Genomic DNA, 18,938 nt, shown 5'->3' with positions numbered 1-18,938 from the left:
TCCAGCTCCCTTCTCCTGTGTAGGGCAACAAAAGAAGACCCAGCCGATCAGCTGGGACTCGGGAGGCAGAGAATAGATGGGGGTAGGGCCAGTCAGAGGTGGTATTGCTACCAGTTCTCCAGAACTGGTCAGAATCTGCTGAATACCACCTCTGACCTTGGATAAAAGGTATTTGGTTGGAAGATACACCTTGGATAAAAGATGAGTTGGAAGTTGTGCGTGTTTTTGTGTGCTATTAAACGATTCACTCGGGGTCGTGAGAGAAGTCCACGGCAGAATGAAAATTCTACAGCAAAGGGCAAGTATGAGAGGATCAAGATGATCTCGCCCGTCCAAGGTTGTCTGCAACATCTCTTCTCCAGATTCTTCTTCCTACCGAGAGAGCCAAGGACTAAAGAGTTTATCGCAGCCGGGGCAAGTGCACCGTTTGCCTTTTCAAACATCGTTGCTGGCGGAGAAGACCAGACAGTCTGTGGGTTTTCTTCCGTAACCAACCCACGTTCTCTAGCGGAAACCCAGGCAAAGCGTCAACTGGAAAGCGTTCGAGGAAAAGCGCCTCGCTTCTAAATGACCCGCGGGGAAGCAAAGCGCTTCTTCTTCTTCTGGATGCCGCAATCTGCTATTCCAGGAAGTGGCTGGTAAAGGGGGGGGAAAGCAAATCAAATATTTATTTTCTCTGCAAAAAATGAGCGGCTCACGGGGCGAGTAGTCAGACAGATGTCACGAGGATTAAAGAAGAAGATCGTGAGTGATTCCAGTTAGATGCGGGACCGATCTCCACGTGAGAGTTAATGGGTTTTCTGCTAATTTTCTCCCCCCCCCTTTTTTTGTTCCAGTTGGTTCGCCCCGGCCAGCCTTGCCTTTCACTGGATATGAAAGTGGGACGTGGTCCTTTTCTCCGCCCCTGGAGGTAGAATAAGGAAGGGAGAATAAGCTGCTGGGCGAGGGGCGGCTTGCGCGGAACGCTTTGAAGATTCAGAGAGCCATCCGAGGTAAGAGAAGAGGAAGTAGAGAGGTGGGGACTTGTTGAAGATTTAAAGGCAAAACATGAGATGAACTGTCGTCCAAGTGCCCAGGGGTCATTTACCCCGCTAGTTTTCCTCTGGTGGCAGCATTTACCTATGCGTTGCTCTCCTCCTGAGCCAACCCTGGAAACCTTTGAGTGTTGGGTTGTAACTCTCAAATCCTTGCTGGCAGGGACGAGGTCTAATACTTTATTTATTTATTTATTTATTTGATTTGCCAATTGTTTACAAGATAGTAAGTATAAGTGTATACATAGTTGTGGATACATGAAATGGGTACATATAAGAAAAATAAAAGAATAAGAGAAACAATAGGACAGGGACCAGGGACGGTAGGCACGTTGGTGCGCTTATGCACGCCCCCTACAGACCTCTTAGGAAAGGGGTGAGGTCAATAGTAGACAGTCTAAGGTTAAAGTTTTGGGGTTTGGGAAGAGACTACAGAGTCGGGTAGAGTATTCCAGACATTGACCACTCTGTTGCTGAAGTCGTATTTCCTGCAATCAAGTTTGGTGCGGTTTACTTTGAGTTTGTATCTATTGTGTGCTCTTGTGTTGTTATGGTTGAAGCTGAAGTATTCATTGTGGGTAGGACATTGCAATGTATGATTTTATATACCATGCTTAAGTCAGACCGAAGACGGCGTAATTCAAGGTTTTCTAGTTCAAGAATTTCAAGTCTGGCTCTTCCCTATATAGGTTGACTAAGGAGGATGGGAGCTGCACTGTATCACCTGTTGGGATTCCCAGATTGGGCCAGCTCAGAAAAACTGTCTTTCTTGGAGAAGGAAATAAATGGTTTATTATACAGTAGTTGGTTGCTTGGTGCAGTGTTTCTACTGTCTTCAATTGGGGGATTAGTGTTTTTGTGGATGGGGAACTCTTGGGGGAAGAGAGAGATGGGATCTTTTTTCCCTTTGGGAAACTTTTCCTCCCTGTTCCTGTCAAAGAAACTGTCTAATTTGAGGCAGCAAAACCCATTTATATGAACAAATCTGCTCTGAACAAAATGGGAGTGCACAGCATCTTCCTGCTTAGCTTTAACAAAGAGACTCCCAGTTCTGTAAAGTTGCAGATGTGATAAAAAGAAAACTGTTTTTCAAACAGACTCTTGTTCAGGGAAATCTGTGTTTAACTGATTAATCAAGCAAAACAGGAAACCACTGTTTACTGTTTAATCAAGCAACAGCTATTAAATACAAGCTTCTTTTAAACTACAAGAACTTACAAAGAAAATGAGAGTTAGAAGAGCCAAGCTATCCTTTTTTCTCCTCCTCATGGGATAAGAATTATTGTTATTTCCTTATTGCACCTATGAACTTCATATTTCCATATTAGAGTTCAAGGAGGATTGTGTTAAAAAGCAATTAAATGCAACACAATAATATAAACAGCATTTAATCATGATAAAATAAAAATGAAAGTTTGAGGTGCATTTTAAAAAAAGAAAAGATTAAAAAGAAGATAAATAACAAATGTGGTGTCAATACTGAGAAAGCAACCTACTCAGCTGCTGTTACAGAAGTTATGACTTAGATCATCATGGAGAATGTGCAGGATTTGACCTTACTTCAAAGTCTACCTTTATTTTGTAAACCCTGACTTTCTTATTTGTAAACCTTGATTTTTTTTCTTATTTGCTAATGAATATAGACTTTATGGATGTTTTGGACGAGGTAAAGAAGAGAACAGCATTACTGTGACAAATGGATAGGTTTTAAATAAAATAAATCCTACAGCAATCTAAATATCCTTTTCAGAGATGAGTTCAAAAAATGAGAAAGTCAAAAATGAGAAAGTAGGGGCCCTTTTCACTTTGTATGGATCATTTGTTTCATCCATAGTGAGGTGGTGGACTGCTGAAAATTTCTGGAGCTTTCCCCAAGAGAATGGTTATTCTATTAGAGTTCATTTTTATTATATGCAGAAATAACTAGGTTTTTTAGTGAAGAAATTTATGACAGTGATATTTTACCTTCACTAATTAAAACTGTGTTGTTATAACAATTCTAATTTTATCCCTGTGTTTATGCCCATTACTTTGTTTACATAATCCTGTTGATGCTTGGATTTATAAATGGTTTTATATTTTTATGGCATAATAGTACAGAAGCATTCATTGTCTCCAGGGGTGGGATTCAACTGGTGTTACTACCGGTTCGGTGATGCGCGTGCGTGTAAAAAAACCTTAAGTTGTTCCGCCCGGATAGCTGAAAAACACTGCGCGCAGGTGCACAGCATTTGAAAAGCCTCTTTTTTCCTGCTTTTTCAATCTCAGCTGTGCTGCACAAAGCAGCTGAGATTGAAAAAGCAGGAAATAAAGGACAGGTAAGAGCCCGGGCGGGCGGGCCAAACAGCAGCAAACACAGAACCGGTTCTGTGTCTGCTGCTCTTCAGAGCTACCGCTTCTATAGATACGGGCAGAACCGGTCGCATCCCACCCCTGATTGTCTCTCCCTGGAAAAAAAGCAAAAATATTGCACTGCTATACTTTGTTAACATTGTTTAACCATAGTGTTCTTTGAACTGTAATAAATCATATCTATTATTTGATAGATCTGTAGCAATAGCAATAACACTCAGACTTATAGTGCTTCACAGTGCTTTACAGCCCTCTCTAAGCGGTCATCATCATCATCAGCATATTGCCCCCAACAATCTGGGTCCTCATTTTATCACCCTCGGAAGGATGGAAGGCTGAGTCAACCCCGAGCCAGTGAGGATCAAATTGTTGGCAGTCAGCAGAATTAGCCTGCAATACTGCATTCTAACCACTGCACCACCCCAGTATTCTACTTTTCTTCTAGGAGCTCAAGATAATGTACATTGTTCTCTGTCTTTTGAGTTTTCCCCTGCATCAATCACTCTATGAAGTCGGGCTGAGCAAGAATGACCATGCAAAGGCTAGACACACACACACACACACACACACCCAAACACACCCCTATGGTTTTCTATAATGGCTTCCCCAAATGCCTGCTTCAGATTACATCACTTGTGAGATACCCACAATGTAGGTGAGGCTTTTTTCAGCATAGATGGAGATTTGGCAGTAAATTCCCATCCTCCTGGCAAATGTTTTCCCTTCCACCAACAAAGCAATATCGTATTGATTATAACAAGAACATTACATCTTAACTTAGCCACAGAATTGGCAGAACTTGCTGTTTCGTTCAGATGTAACTACCTACTTATTATAATGCCTGGGTGTCCTCTTGTGAGGATGGTCCTAATTTTCTGTTTTGTCTTCTTTCACCTCAGTGCCAGTGGAAACCCCAGGTGACATCCAAACCCAAACAGCCTGTGAGTGCCATGTCTCAGCAGCTTCTCTACCGGGCATTGGTGACTGCTAAATGGGTGTCAGAAGTTATCAAGTCTCCTCAAACGGGATCATCTGTGAAGCTCTTGGATGCCTCTTGGTACCTTCCCAAAATGAAACGTAATCCCCAGAGAGAGTTTGAAGATCGCCATATTCCAGGAGCCGCTTTCTTTGACATTGATCATTGCAGTGACCGCACATCACCTTATGATCATATGCTTCCCAGTGCAACAGATTTTGCAGAGTACGTGGGCAAACTAGGAGTGAGCAGTGACTGTCATGTTGTGGTGTATGATGCAAGTGACCAGGGCTTGTTCTCAGCTCCCCGGGTCTGGTGGATGTTCCGAGCTTTTGGCCATGATGCAGTTTCCCTTCTAAATGGTGGGCTGAAGAACTGGATGAAAGAGGGGTATCCTGTCACTTCTGGAAAGAGTCATCCTGCTTCTGCTGAATTTCATGCTTCTCTGGATAAATCAATGGTGAAGACCTATGAGCAGGTGAAGGAGAACATTGACTCACACCAGTTCCAGGTAGTAGATGCACGATCTGCTGGAAGGTATGCTGGGACGGAACCAGAGCCCCGACAAGGTAATGGTTTTCTTTAAGTTTGGAGGGTAGATGTGGTGGAATGTAGTCTCGATTCCCAGGAGGAAGGGGTTAGAGTTCCAGAGGAGCAAGAGGCAGTGAAGTTTGGATAGTTTGGATAGTTTGAAGAGGTAGAGGCTCAAGACAATTCATCCCGTGAAGTTCTCAAGAGTATATCTTTATTAGTGCAAACAGTTTCCTTTAGTTTAGCAAGATTTCTGTCTGTAGTTAAGGAACAATAAAAGAGATTGCATTGAGTAACTCAGTGTGTCTCTTTTCATTTTGGAGCCTGACAGAATTGTCAGGCTAGTTTAGCTCTGAGATAAAAACCTCTGATTTTAAAGCTTTATGTTAAAAAAGGAAAGTTGTAAATTGTCAGCACTTCAAGATAGAAGAGATTAGAAAAACAATGACATGTAGGTCAACACTACTTTTACTGTAAAGCTATGATAACAGAATCTTGTAGGTCTGATTATGGTTCCCCCCTTCCTCCCCTTATCTACGTGTGAACTAGGGAGGGGCTTTGTCTGAGGAAGTTTTTGCTGGATTCAGGCTCCCTTTCATCTGACTGTGAACTTGATAGTGGCTCTTCCTGCTGTCTTCCAAGGACATTTCCTCTGACTTCTCCACAAGTCAAGAAACAAGAAGAAACTATATACCAATAGTTTCCTCCTAATAAAGGAGAGGACTGGGCATTATTTATTTATACGGTATATCAAATGACTGCACTTTATACATTACTACTTTGTATAATAAAATGTTTATAGAATTCTGTTAACAGGCTGAGGTTGGGCTGTCATTATTCCTAATATCATACTAACTGCATTTAGTTTTCATCTTTGCTGCATCTTTCACTCCTTCTAGGAGAAAGATGAAGTACAAGGTGACAGGACTTCCCATAATGGTAAAATGTCTTCCCACATTGGAAAAGTACAGCATGGCTCCTAATTTTTTTTACAACTTTATTAGCTGTCCTTCCCCAATTGGGGAAAATGTGGATCAAATAAAGTCCCCCCCCCCCCCCTGCACACTAGAGAACTAGAAACAGTCATTCCTCATGTTCTCCAGCAGATGGGTGATATCAGTTAACCTCACCTTATATTCTGGCTTATTGGGGTAAATGGAAAGGGGAGAGATTCATCCTTTGCCATTAATATAAACCAGTATTTTTCAAATTGACAAGTTTCAGATACATGGACTTTAGCTCCCAGAATTTCCCAGCCATCGTGCCTACTTAGAAACTTAGTGCTAATGTATAGGATTTCAAGGTTTACTACACACAGTATTTGTGTGTGCGCACATTATTTCTAAATTGTGCTTCTCCTTTTGCAATTTTGTTGAATGAACTTTAATAGTGTTTTATTTTTTTTCAAACTTTCTCCAGGAATCGAACCTGGTCACATCCCTGGCTCTGTGAACTTTCCTTTCACAGAATTCCTCACTGAGGCAGGCTTGGAGAAAAGCCCAGAAATTATCCAAAGCTTATTTCAAGAGAAGAAAGTAGACCTCTCCAAACCTCTTGTGGCTACTTGTGGATCAGGAGTCACCGCTTGCCACGTGGCATTAGGAGCATATCTGTGTGGGAAGCCAGATGTGGCCATTTATGATGGGGCTTGGGTAGAGTGGTTCATGCGCGCACAGCCTGAAGACATTATCTCAGAGGGGATGGGGAAGAGCCTCTGAAGCACAGCCTTCTGCTGAGACAAAAAACATTCAAGAAGGGGATGGCCTTCAGGATGTTCCACCTGTTGAGTGAAATGTTTTAATGATGAATTGGGGGATTTGCCATTCTTTAGCTTGTCTCCATTGCTATGTATAGACACTGCCCATTTTTCAAAGCAAAGAAAGCACTAATTATGGGAAGATTAATTTTGCATTGTAACTATGGCAAATTGTGTCATACTTCTGGCTATTTAGTATTAATTGTTCCTCCACTGAATCCTGTAATTTGGTTTCTATTCATTTTCATGAAAATGCCATAGTACAAATATTTTTTAAATCAAAAGCATTTTAGTGTCCTTAAAGATTCATTGCTTTATTTTGTGTTCTCATCCTGAAGTGGATCATATTCAGAAAACTTCTACCCATGACAGTTTGTGTGGTGAACTGCAGTTTGAATTCAGCTAGTTCTAGACTATACCAAATAGAAAATGTTTGTTCAGCTACCTAGTTCCTTTAGCCATTCTTCATAGGATTTAGTCGCCAGACTCCTTGTCATCTTTAATATTATCTGTTGTTGGTCATTTTTCTCTCTCATCTCATCCTATAAAAGCTTTACGCCATCAGAAACCAATATCTGAAGGAATACAATGACATATCCTGACATACCCCACCACAAATCAAATGATTAACTTTCTCTTTCTTCCAAATCTCCACTCTCTAACAAAAGCATCATGTCACTCTCTGAAATCCAACCTCACTGAAGCTAAAATATAATTTTACTGGCTCCAGAAAATTCGACCCCAAAACATCAATTCTGTTCCACTTTCAGTTCCATTAAGTTTTAGTACAGGCATTCCTGCCAAATTCTAAACCATGCTACACAATAACCCGACCACAGAAGTACTGATCTCTCAATACTAACTACTAACTCCAGCTTTTATTCACATAGGTCACCTGGTAGTAAACCAAATGTAAGTAAGTTAGAAAGATAAGTTGTGTGATGTGGCATTTGCTATGAGGGGAAAATGCAAGTTATGACATATACTTTACTGGGCTCTGAGAATTATCTTAGTGCATTGGAGAAAGATTTCAGTCTAGACCAGGGGTGTCAAACTCTCATTGTCACGGCATCATCATGTGATATATCATGACTTTCCCCCCCACCACCACTTCGCTAAATCAGGTGTGAGTGTGGCCAGCACGTGATGCCTCCGGCTGTGAGTTTGACAGCCCTGGTCTAGACAATCTAAAAGAGAAATATGAGTCCAAAGCTAGCACTGGAGAAAGCATATCAGAATTGATCACCCCGCTCCAAGTCTCTGGAATTAAAGGCAGAGGAGGGGGACTTTCAGACTTGCAAGATTCTATTACTTTAACTTTACAATAGGAGTAACTGGTTTTGGTTGTCTGGTCTGCATTTGAAAAGCTGACATATTCTTAGTTAAGCTCCATGCTTTTCAAAGGATAAATGAATGCAGTGGTTTACAGTACAAATCTAGAGAATTGTGGTTTTGAGGGAAAGAAATTACATGTGTAGGGCATCCCTGAACTGCAGAGTTTACTAATTTCCAGTTTACTGAACGGGGCTTAGGAAATTATGACATTCTTGTTTTAGAAATGACCCAATACAGATATCTCTGGAAAGAAAAGAGATTCTGAATCTTACAGCCTTCTTCGCAAAACAGAATGGAGATGTAATGATGCTCTAAATAAGATTTAGCTCTGGATAAGTTTGTCCAGGAGACAGACTTTATCAATTCACCAATTCCCTAAGTGGCACTCAAGGAGCCTCATGGTTAATTTAAAATTTTGGAATATCATCCAGTTCCCAGATCTAGTAAAAATGCATTCACCTTGTAGGAGGCTTCAGTAAAAATGTCAAATCTTAGAAGTTCTCAGCCATTAAAATGTATTTGAACAGCATTTTTCAACCTTGGCAACTTTAAAATGGAAAATCCTTCCATTCCTCACTATCCTGTCAGAGCCGAAGAAGCTTCTTGGATGAGAAGCAAAACACCTTCAAAGAAAAAAACAAGGAAGTCCAGTTGCCTCTTGAAAAAACACTTTTGGGAAAACCATGACCTGGATGACTGAGAATCTCTACAGACTTTAAGCTGAGTGGACTTTTATTCAAACATGCTGACTGGGAAAATCCGGGAGGTTGAAATCCACTCATCTTAAAAGTTGCCAAGGCACGTTAAACACCGCTTTAAAATTGTTTTTGCACTTTCTGCTTAAAAAGCTCGTTGAGCTGTCATCCAAAGGACGTTCGGCAAAGAACGCTCTCGCTCAAGTACCACAACATTGGGCAAAATAACCCGCCTCCGTGAATTTTGGGTGCCTGCTTAAGTCTGAAATGCGCGTTAGCCTCGAAACAAACTACAAGCCCCAGAATCCTCCGGGGCTCCACACCTGCAAGCCGCGTCCCGCCTCTTTGTGAAAGTAGGAGGGGATGCGCCCAAAGAAAAGAGATGAGAATGGAACGAGGGGAGGACGCGCCGGCGGCGCAGAAGGCGACTTCGTACGCGTGGGATTGCTCGCAGCAGCCGCTTCCCCCCAGCAGCCGAGGCAAATGGGTTCGGCTGAATGTCGGGGGCACCGTTTTCTTAACCACCAAGCAGACCTTGTGCCGCGAGCAGAAATCCTTCCTCTGCCGCCTGTGCCAGGGAGAGGAGCTGCAGTCGGATCGGGTAAGCGCCCGCGCTCCGCCGACCCTCCAAGGGAAGCGCGGTGGTTTTGCTAACACGCGAGCGTTTCCCCTTCGCTTAAATCGCAGGGCGTGGAAAGCGCCGAAGCTCCTGCAGTGGCCAGCAATGAAAAGGGGGGGGGGGGCTTTGTTTCGGAAGATCTTGAACCCCACTTGGGAGTAATCTTGCTAAGGGATCGAGCCTTCCCCCCCCTCGCTTCACCCACTTTTCTGGTCTGGCCCCATAAGCAGAAGTCATGTTTTTGTTGTTGTTTTGCAAAGTCACACTCGCATGTTCAACACAAAGTTGGTCAGGAGGCTCGAGTCTCTTTCTCCCCACCCCACCCCGCCCCCGGCCATTCCTCAGGGGTTTGGGAGCTTTACGTAGGAACGAGGGTTTCTTTCCCGGTACGTTTGGGCTACATGCACAGTGTTTAAAAAGCGAGGCAAGTCCTTATAGAAGCATCCCGTTTTCTGGCCGGGCGTCTCTGCCTGCCTGAGCAGCGACAGTGTAAGCGATGCGAGTTGTTTTTGAAATGCCTGCAAGCCACTCGCTCTGCTAGTGGAAAAATGCGGACGTGGAGAAACCCCAAGCTTCTGCTCTTTGCACGCGAGGGTGCTGATTAAGTGGAGATAAATGTGGTTGGTCGCCTCTTATCTCCGAAAGCGCGCCGATTCCCGTTAAAAGCACCGAGAAAGAATTGCGAAAACTGCACTTGTCTACCCCAAGGGGGCTGGTTCGCTTCCAAGAAATCTTGCCCAGGACTCAAAATTAGCCGCGAATGTAGGAGTCGTTTCCTTCCTCTTCCTCACCGTAACACCCTTTGTGGGTCCTTTGCCAGTGATTCCAAGAGTTTATCTTGACGCTGATGCAGCTTTTGCTAAGGCTTAATGTAGTCTTGGGCAGCCGTTCAAAAACTTCATCCGCAGGATGTTTTTTTGGGTTGTTGTTGTTTTTAAATGGAGTTAAAGCATGCGGCGCTCAGTCAGGGCAAGGGCGGTTGGCTTCATTGTTTCTTCTCCAAGGATAGGCATAAACAATACGGCCTGGAAAGAGTTGTTATGATAGGATCAAAAAGTTGCTGACTTTGGACACGTTAGGCTAAAACATGTCGTTTATATAGTTGGATGGCTGGATTTACACACAACTAGGCTAGGTGAAAGAAGTGCTTTAGCACAATGAAGAAATCCAGCCATTGTGATAAATACATCTTGTGAGCCAGATTATCAACTAAAGCCATAATATAAGGATAATTCATTTAGGTGCAGCGTGTTATGAGATACATTTTAGTCACCCTGATTTACACTTCCATTCCAAACTGAATAGAATTTATATAAAATGTAGCTTGTTGGGTGAACCCAGCCAATTTGATTAATTCAGAGCACATCTTAATCTGTTTTATGAATATTGTATAGTCTTCGTGACGGCATTGTTTCAAATTGGCCAATATTATTTGGAGGAAGTATACAGTTGTGCCTGCGTAAGCAAGCACAAACACACAAAGAATGGGGGCCTTGCCAAATCCCTCTTCTATTTTTCTTGGCAGCTTTGCTTTTCTCCCCCCTCTGATCCTGCAGATACATGCAATTGGTTTTGACTTTGTTTTCGCAAACTTAGCCATTGTGTTACGTAAATAATAGTTTATGCCATAGCACAAGTCTTGAATGAACTCAGTATATTGATGTAGTGCATTCATCATTTATCTAAGAAATGTTTAAATACTTAACAGCTTAAATATCTTTATAATTATTTTCTCCTGCTATTCAGCTACATTTAATGACTTAGATCCCCATAAACATGACAGAGACAAAAACATCTTTTGCTGAGTGTGCATAGTTTTATTCAGACTTTCTTTTTTGCCCTTTATTCCCCCAGTCAAAAACAAACAAACCAACTTCTGCAAGATGTTTTCTCTTTGGAGAGTTGTTCCTGATTGATTTTTTTAAAAAAGCAGTTTTGAGATACAACACTTTTTGAGATATAATAGTCATAGGTGAACAGTATATCTGTGTAACACGTTTAATGTTTGGCAATACAATTTGGGCCAGTCCCTCTCTCTTGCCTTCAGAAGATGTGGGAGCTTCATCACTGGAAGCTTTCAAGAAGAGACTGGACTGCCATTTGTCAGAAATGGTGTAGGGACTCTTGCTTGGGTAGGGGGTTGGGCTAGATGACCTACAAGATCCCTTCCAACTCTGTTAATCTGTTAAAGGTGGTGGTTGTGGAAAAAATAGGAGCAGGAAGGAGAATTGTAGGTGTTCATCACCTTGAGCTATTTATAAAAAATGATAAAGGCAAGGTATAAATAATAAATACCTTCACACTTTGTAGTTTTATCAAGATCAGTTTCTGATCAGTCATTGCCATTTTATTCTCATCAATATGGTATGTAGGAATCTGTCTTATTTCTCTCTCTCTCCCTCTCTCTCTCTCTCTCTCTGTGTGTGTATAAAACATTTCAAAAAGTTTTGCCCTTTGTTGTATTATTTTGAATATAAACTTAGGTTATTCAACCTTTTGGAGAAGAATCCTTGAGCTCGTGTTCTTTTACCACTCTTGAGTAATGAAGGCTCAGCTAAATTGGTTACCGGACTGCTGATTCTCATTGGTTTAAGTTCAAGGCTTACATAAGAAGCACATATCCCAACTGGTGTATACTCCTTTATTATTGAAGCTGACCATTAATTATTTCTCTCTGCTCTGTTTTTAAGCAGTTAATGATCCATCATAATGTTTCATATGTTATCCCTGAAAACTACATTTATTCAGTGGTTTGGGTGAGGGATTGTATTCAAAACCTTTTGAAGATCCAAGTAAATAAAGAACTCAGAAAAGTTAGTGAAACAGGGATAAATGCAAAATATTGTTTAACACAGAAGCTATACTGTCAAGAATTAGTACTAAGATAGAAATTAGAAATGGGGAGAAGAAGATCACCTTTTTGATTCAGGAATTATTCTATAGTAGAAATAATGGCAGAAGTTAGAAATCTAGATATGTAAACATAGATGCCTAATGAATAGAGAATAACTAAGATAAGCAAACATTAGGATTACTTGGCTAGTGAATTGGCTATAATTGTGATGTCAATTTGATGTTTATAGTTGTTTGATAGTATTAATGGACTACAGAGAAAAATGAATAGAGGGCCTAAACATGCAATGTAAAATTCATAACAAGGATAAGTGAAGATGAATAGATATTGAGAATAATAGCTATAACTATTGTACGTATAAGATTTATTATCGGTATGTAATTAAGAATGTAGAGATTGCACCCGGACAATATACTGTTACTGTGAATAATGAAATCCTATATATAACCAAGAAAATTGTACAATAGAAAGTATTAATATGTGATGTATAAAGGAAAAGTACAATAAAAATATTTGAAAAAAAAGTTAGTGAAACATGGCTTTGTTTGATGGTTTGCTTTTGGTTTAGGACGAGACTGGTGCGTATCTCATAGATCGAGATCCAACTTATTTTGGACCTATTCTGAATTTCCTCCGGCATGGGAAACTGGTACTGGATAAAGATATGGCTGAGGAAGGTAAGTCTATAGATTTGTATGTTCTGGAACCCAGGTATATAAATGTATATACAGGTATTCCTTGACTTAGAACCATTTGTTTGGTGACCATCTGAAGCACTGAAAAAGGTGAATTACAATTCTTTTCATTGCCCTTGCAGCATCCTCAAAGGTTTATGTGATCATTTATGACCATTGCACTATTCTGGGGTCATGTGATCATCATTGGTCATCTTCCCAGCCAGCTTCTGACAAGCAAAATCAATGTGAGAAGCCAGATTCACTAAAGAATCACACGGTCCATTTAACAACTGCAGTGATTCGCTTAACGGTGGCAAAAAAGGTCATAAAGTGGGGCAAAATTGAACAACTGCCTAACTTAGCAATGAAACTTTGGGCCCAATTATGGTCATAAGTTGAGGACTAGCTGTATTGTTTACAGTGGGCAATGAACGTACAGTAATTGATTGCTAAGGGCTGTTTATTCAAGTGCCTCTGAAATACACTTGAGAATACTCTTGTCTCTGTGTCTGTTGTCTAAAATCATATTTCATGACAGTAATATAGCAGGACCTTAAGAAATATTTAAAAATGTTAAATATTTTCTGGCAATATGTTTTTTTCATGAGATTGAACGTTTCACATATTTTCTCAGGAAAGATTTCCCATGTTCTATAACAATAACATAGAACAATGCATTATACCAAATTAGACTATTCGTCTGACACAGTAATAAATACTTATGCAGTAAAACTCTCAAGCTTCTTTTTACTGACCAAAGGCCCTTTCTTTCCACTATTGTTTCTCTTCTTTAAAGTGGGTAAAATGGTTTTTTAAATTAATGAACATGAAAAACACAAAGTAACATAAATCTTAAAGGTAGATATAGCATAGTTAAGAGACAAACATCCCCTAAACCAGGGGTCCCCACTATTGGCTGTGGGTCCCCACAGTCCATTTGGAAGCAGCTCATGTAAGCAGGGGAGGGTGAGCGTGTATGCATGTGCAACTCCTCTCATGCAAATGGCGGGCTCATGCGCAAAGCTCTGCTTGCACAAATGGAGATGTATGCTTGTGTGTGTGCCTGCCATTCACACAGAACCATCCCCTCTCTCCCTCCTCCCACGAAGCATCCAGCCGCCAAGTTGGAAAGATTGGGGACCACTGCCCTAAACTGTCCCCAATTTATATGAAAAATTCTCCAATATTTGTTTTGCTCACATCTGAGATTCAGCCCTATCTACTTTTTATCCTATTTATTTTAATTTTATTTATTTATTTGATTTGTCAATCGATTCCAAGATAATAGGTATAAGTACAAACATGAGTAAGAATACAGGAAATAGGTATGAATAAATGAGGACAAAAGGACAGGGATGGTAGGCACAATTGTACACTTATGCACGCCCCTTACAAACCTCTTAGGAATGGGGTGAGGTCAATAGTGGTTAGCTTGAGGTTAAAGGAGTGGGAATTAGAGGATGTAACAACAGACTCAGGTAGTGCATTCCAGGCATTGACCACTCTGTTGCTGAAGTCGTACTTTCTGCAATCAAGTTTGGAGTGGTTTACATTGAGTTTGTATCTGTTGTGTGCTCTTGTATAGTTGTGGTTGAAGCTGAAGTAGTCATTGACTGGTAGGACATTGTAGCAGATAATTTTATGTACTACGCTTAAGTCCAACAGTAGGCGGCGTAGTTCAAGGTTGTCCAAGCCCAAAATCTCAAGCCTGGTATATCTCTGCCCTTTATGGTCCACAACCACCCTGCATAAAATATTAACTGTCGCTCAGGTTGCTAAGAATTTCTTAGCTCTGGTTCATGATGATTTACAGCAAAGAGTCTCTGGGGTTCAGAATAGAGTCTGTCTTAGTCTTGAAGGGGTTAAGATTAAAGCCAGATGTTAACCCAGAGGACTTCTGGATGAAAAACAAACAATTTTACTACTGAGTAAATTACTCCTTTATTTTTTAATCAGTTCTTTCTCTTGTCCTTCTTCTATTATATAGAGATATGCTTATTCAAATTAGCATTTATATTGGTTTTGCAGTTTTAATTGATTATGTACCTTTTTCTTCCTATATAGTAGCTGCTTTTGTTTGATTTATGCATAATTATTGTTTTATCTTTATAATACAACTAAGGCCACTTTGGTGAAGAAGACTGGATAACAAAAATTAAAAAATAGGTACTGCTTAGTTATTTTACCTATCTAGTGGCTTATAACTTGGTATCTCTTTGCTGGGCTGTACTTTCCAAATAGCTCTGCTAAAATGTAGATATCTTCAGAACATTTTCTCCAGAGAAAACTTGAATTTCTGGCATACTTCCTGAACTAGCAAACTGCCTTAGTTTAGTACTAATACCTGAACTAGTGCAGAAGGGTGACCTTATATTCAAGAGGAAAGAAAAATGTCAGATTTCTTGAATAATTCCCATAGGCACAAACCTGTCTCGTCATAATAATTAGCAATCAATTTCAACAACTCCATATCTAGGTAATCCTCAAGTTATGACAATGGAGGCCAAAATTTCTCTTGCTAAGTAAGAGTTAGGTTAGTTTTGCCCCATTTTTCAACCTTGTTGCCACTGTTGTTAAGTGATTCACTGCAGTTGTTAGGTTAGTAACATGGTTGTTAAGTGAGCCTGGCTTCCCTTTGACAGAAGGTCGCAAAAAGTAATCACATGACCCCAGGACACTGCAACTATCACAAATACATGCCAGTTGCCAAGTGTCTGAATTTTGAGCACAGGACCACGAGGATGCTGCAATACTTATAAATGTGAAAAAAGGTCACAAGTCATTTTTTTCAGTGCTCTTATAATTTCCAACGATCACTAAACAAATGGTTGTAAATTGAGGACTACTTGTACTACATTTCCCTTAAAAAATCAGTAGAACATATAAGCGTACTACGCTAAACCTATAGCTAACATACTTGTTTTGCTGCTAAGATACAGTTTGGTGTAGGAATTAAGGCATCAGGCTAGAAATCAAGAGACTGTGAGTTCTAATTTCATTTTAGGCATGAAGTGAGTTGGTTGACCTTGGCCAGTTGTTTGCTTTCATACTGAGGAAGAAGGAACTAGCACGGCACTTCTGAAAAACGCCGCAGGGGGTAGTTGCTGGGAGACAATACTGACTTGAAGGCACATTTTCTCCTCCCATCACTGCTGTGCCACATCAACCAGCTGACTACTGTGCACCTGCTGCTAGCTGCCTTCTGATCTTCAGCCTCACCTCTTTGTTGCTTGCACCCAAGGTGGATGCCCTTTCTTCCCCCACTTTGGTACACTACTGGACATTAAGCTAGCAGCTGAACTGGGGAGAAAAAAGGAGAGGCAGGCCAGGCTAGTTTCTCACAAAATAAACGGTGGAATAATAGTAGCATACTTTATCTTAATGTGGGACAGAGATTGATGTCTTTTTATAATGAAAGTTGGCAATTCCTACTTATTGTACCCTATGACTATTATTAAGTGTTGTACCTTATGATTCTTGACTCTTGACGAATGTATGTTTTCTTTTATGTATACAGAGAGCATTTGCACCAAGACAAATTCCTTGTGTGTCCAATCACACTTGGCCAATAAAAAGAATTCTAATTCTACCCCACTTGGGGATGCCCACATGGATATAGTCCTCACCCACCACAACCATGCTGAGTTTGAGACTCTGAACTTGAAAATGATATTAAAGAGCAATTGTATTTATTTACTTCTGTACTGTGGTCCTTGCTTTGCTTTGGCTCTATTTTTAATTGCCTGCATTCCCTTGGTGCAGTTCTGTGTTGGGAAAATGAGAAACAGGCCAAATAGTGCATCACAAGGGTGATGGTTTGTACCCTTGTAAATGCAGTGATGCTTGGTATTCTAAATATTTAGTTTTTGACTTCGTAGGAAGCAGTTTCTTTCCTTTAAAAAAGTTATCATTTTGCTGAATGCTGTTTATTACTCTGTGTTCAGAAATCCTAACAACCAGCTGCAAATGACATATTACGGTTTATTCTTGTTTGTGATAACAATCAGCTAATTAAACAGTAGAGCAAACCATCCAAATAGATACAAGCTATAATTTCCAGTGGTCAAGGAAAAGAGTGTACTGTAAATGTTTAAATAGCTGTAAGAGATAGAAGACAATGGGAAAGAAGGAGGAAGTCTGATGTAACATGAAAGCTACATGTTATGTTTTTATTTTTTTACTTTGCTTTTAGTATTTCATTCTCTTGTATCTTTTCTAATTTTTAACATCAGCTTGAAGAATGTAAAGTGATTATATGCTTACAATAAAGTTTTTTTCCAATTTAAAAAGAAGCTGATGAGCTAATTCACAGCCTTACGCCATTTTCAGTTTCTCTGTTCTGACAGTTTCCTTTCCTTGTGGGAGTAGTTGGCAGTGGGGAGAGTACTTGTCTGAATTATTCAAAGCACAATTTTCTTATAGCACAAAAAGGAGTAAGAATAGGGAGAAAAACTGACGAGTTCAGACAACAGTACATGAGATGAAAGGTGCAGTGTGTGTTATAAGAATTCAGCTACATGTTATGGGAACCCATGTCTGGTTTATTTGGGGACATGTTATGTGCAAACAAAAACCATGTCTTGGTAACCTAAGTTTAGAATTAAGCATGTTACAAGAAGCCAACTGATCAGTCTTGAAGAATCTGAAATTACAATATTTCATTCTATTTCCGTTCTGGTTCTGGATACTACTCTAGTATGGGAGGTGAAAGAAAAGAAGAATAACAACATCATTGTCATGCTGATGTAATTTTCTATGGTGCTTCCTCATTTCTCTCCCCACAACTTACAGACTCAAGAGTGGCTGTATTTTTTCCTTTGTTTATTAATATATTCGCCTAGTTTGCTGAAGAAGGAAAATGACATATTGTAAGGACTAGGTATCATGTCCAAATAGATTATTCTAGTGAATAACAAAATGCTAGTTGTTCCTAATTGTAACTTTAGTTCCTCAGGGGGTTCATTAAGTGCCTGGATCCCACATGCCCGCTGCTGAAATGCATCACGTGTGTCCCTCTAGGGAAGAGATGTGGGATGCAAAAGATGACAGATGTACAAAATGGAAGGCAACATTTTATTTGCTTATGTAGCAGTAATTTCATGCCAGTTTCCCTTAGGCTAATATTTCTCAACCTCAGAAACTTTAAAATATATGGACCTCAAAACTTCCAGAATTCCCCAGCCACCAGATGCAACCTGATCTCAGATATTTTGGGCTAGAAATTCTCAATTCCTTAATATTGCTCTTCTGTCTGGTTGATAATTCCGGTTAGTGGGTATCCACTGTGATAAAAATAACAAGAGCAAAATGGATCCAAGAAATTTTAATTTGGGCATCATTGGATTAGAGCTAGATAGTGGATATGGCTGAAGATTAAATTTTGGGTGTTTCTTCATGAATCAAATATCTGTATGATATAATCTGTAATGATATAATCTGGCTAGCTAGTTAAGGCTAACTAGATCATATGGATTGAATCCAAGCAGTGATTCATCCTTGAAAGGGGCTGGTCCAACCCATGCTGAAGAAGACACCCCACCCCCATGAAGTCATGCTGGATCTGACTGCTAGTTAATTACTGAACTGCTTCCTTTTTAGGGAAAGTTGTTAAGAAAGTAGTTAGGTTGCAGTTTCAGAGGGCTCTAGGTGAGGTGGATTTCTGGATCTTTCCCAGTAGGATTTCAAACCTGGATACAGTGTAGAGATGGTATTGATTTCATTTGTTGACTTGTGGCAGGACTAGTGTAGAGGTGGTATTTCTACTGGCTTCCTTGACAGTATTGATACCATTGATCATTATATCCTTTTGGACTGACTTAAGCATTGGAAGTTATAGAGTTATTGTGGTTCTCTTTCCTCTTGGGCCATTTCAAATTGGTGATTTTGTGGAGACGAGGGTAGAGATCTATCTCAAGGCTCTTGCTTTTATAGGATAGCTCGAGACTTGATTCTTTTCTGACTCCTGTTAATACGAGATTGCTGGATGGGGTCATCCACAGGCATGGAGTTGGATGTACATCTCAACACTGGGCCTTCCAAATGATACCATCAATTTTTCTGTCTTGATGTCTAGAGGCTATAGGGGCCTGGTTGAGGGGGAGCAGCGTCA

General features: G+C 40.4%; 2 protein-coding genes across 3 annotated transcripts in view; both read left to right on the top strand.

Annotated features, from left to right (window-relative positions):
- Positions 1 to 683: 683 nt before the first annotated feature.
- MPST (mercaptopyruvate sulfurtransferase) lies at positions 684 to 6,952 on the top strand. 2 transcript variants are annotated; one of them, XM_026694924.2, is made up of 4 exons: positions 684 to 744; positions 837 to 992; positions 4,286 to 4,931; positions 6,313 to 6,952. In XM_026694924.2, exons 3-4 carry the CDS (start codon positions 4,337 to 4,339, stop codon positions 6,609 to 6,611), a joined length of 894 nt encoding a protein of 297 aa, XP_026550709.1. In that variant the 5' UTR covers positions 684 to 744; positions 837 to 992; positions 4,286 to 4,336; the 3' UTR covers positions 6,612 to 6,952. The 2 variants fall into 2 exon arrangements, with proteins under 2 accessions (XP_026550709.1, XP_026550710.1); XM_026694925.2 differs by lacking the exon at positions 684 to 744 and having other exon boundaries at positions 887 to 992; positions 4,292 to 4,931.
- Positions 6,953 to 9,030: 2,078 nt separating this feature from the next.
- Positions 9,031 to 18,938, top strand: part of KCTD17 (potassium channel tetramerization domain containing 17) — a 29,942-nt gene continuing 20,034 nt past the window's right edge. Inside the window, exons 1-2 of the mRNA XM_026694927.2 lie at positions 9,031 to 9,280; positions 12,721 to 12,829. Coding sequence (XP_026550712.1) covers positions 9,062 to 9,280; positions 12,721 to 12,829 — 328 coding nt within the window. The 5' untranslated portion in view covers positions 9,031 to 9,061. The remainder of the gene's footprint in view (positions 9,281 to 12,720; positions 12,830 to 18,938) is intronic.

Source organism: Notechis scutatus, chromosome 6 (genome assembly GCF_049901735.1).
Source record: "Notechis scutatus isolate UNSWTSFEM ecotype Mainland chromosome 6, rNotScu1.2, whole genome shotgun sequence".
Lineage (NCBI taxonomy): Eukaryota > Metazoa > Chordata > Lepidosauria > Squamata > Elapidae > Notechis > Notechis scutatus.
Note: the sequence above shows the minus strand (reverse complement) of the source record. Positions and strands in the feature narration are given on the sequence as shown.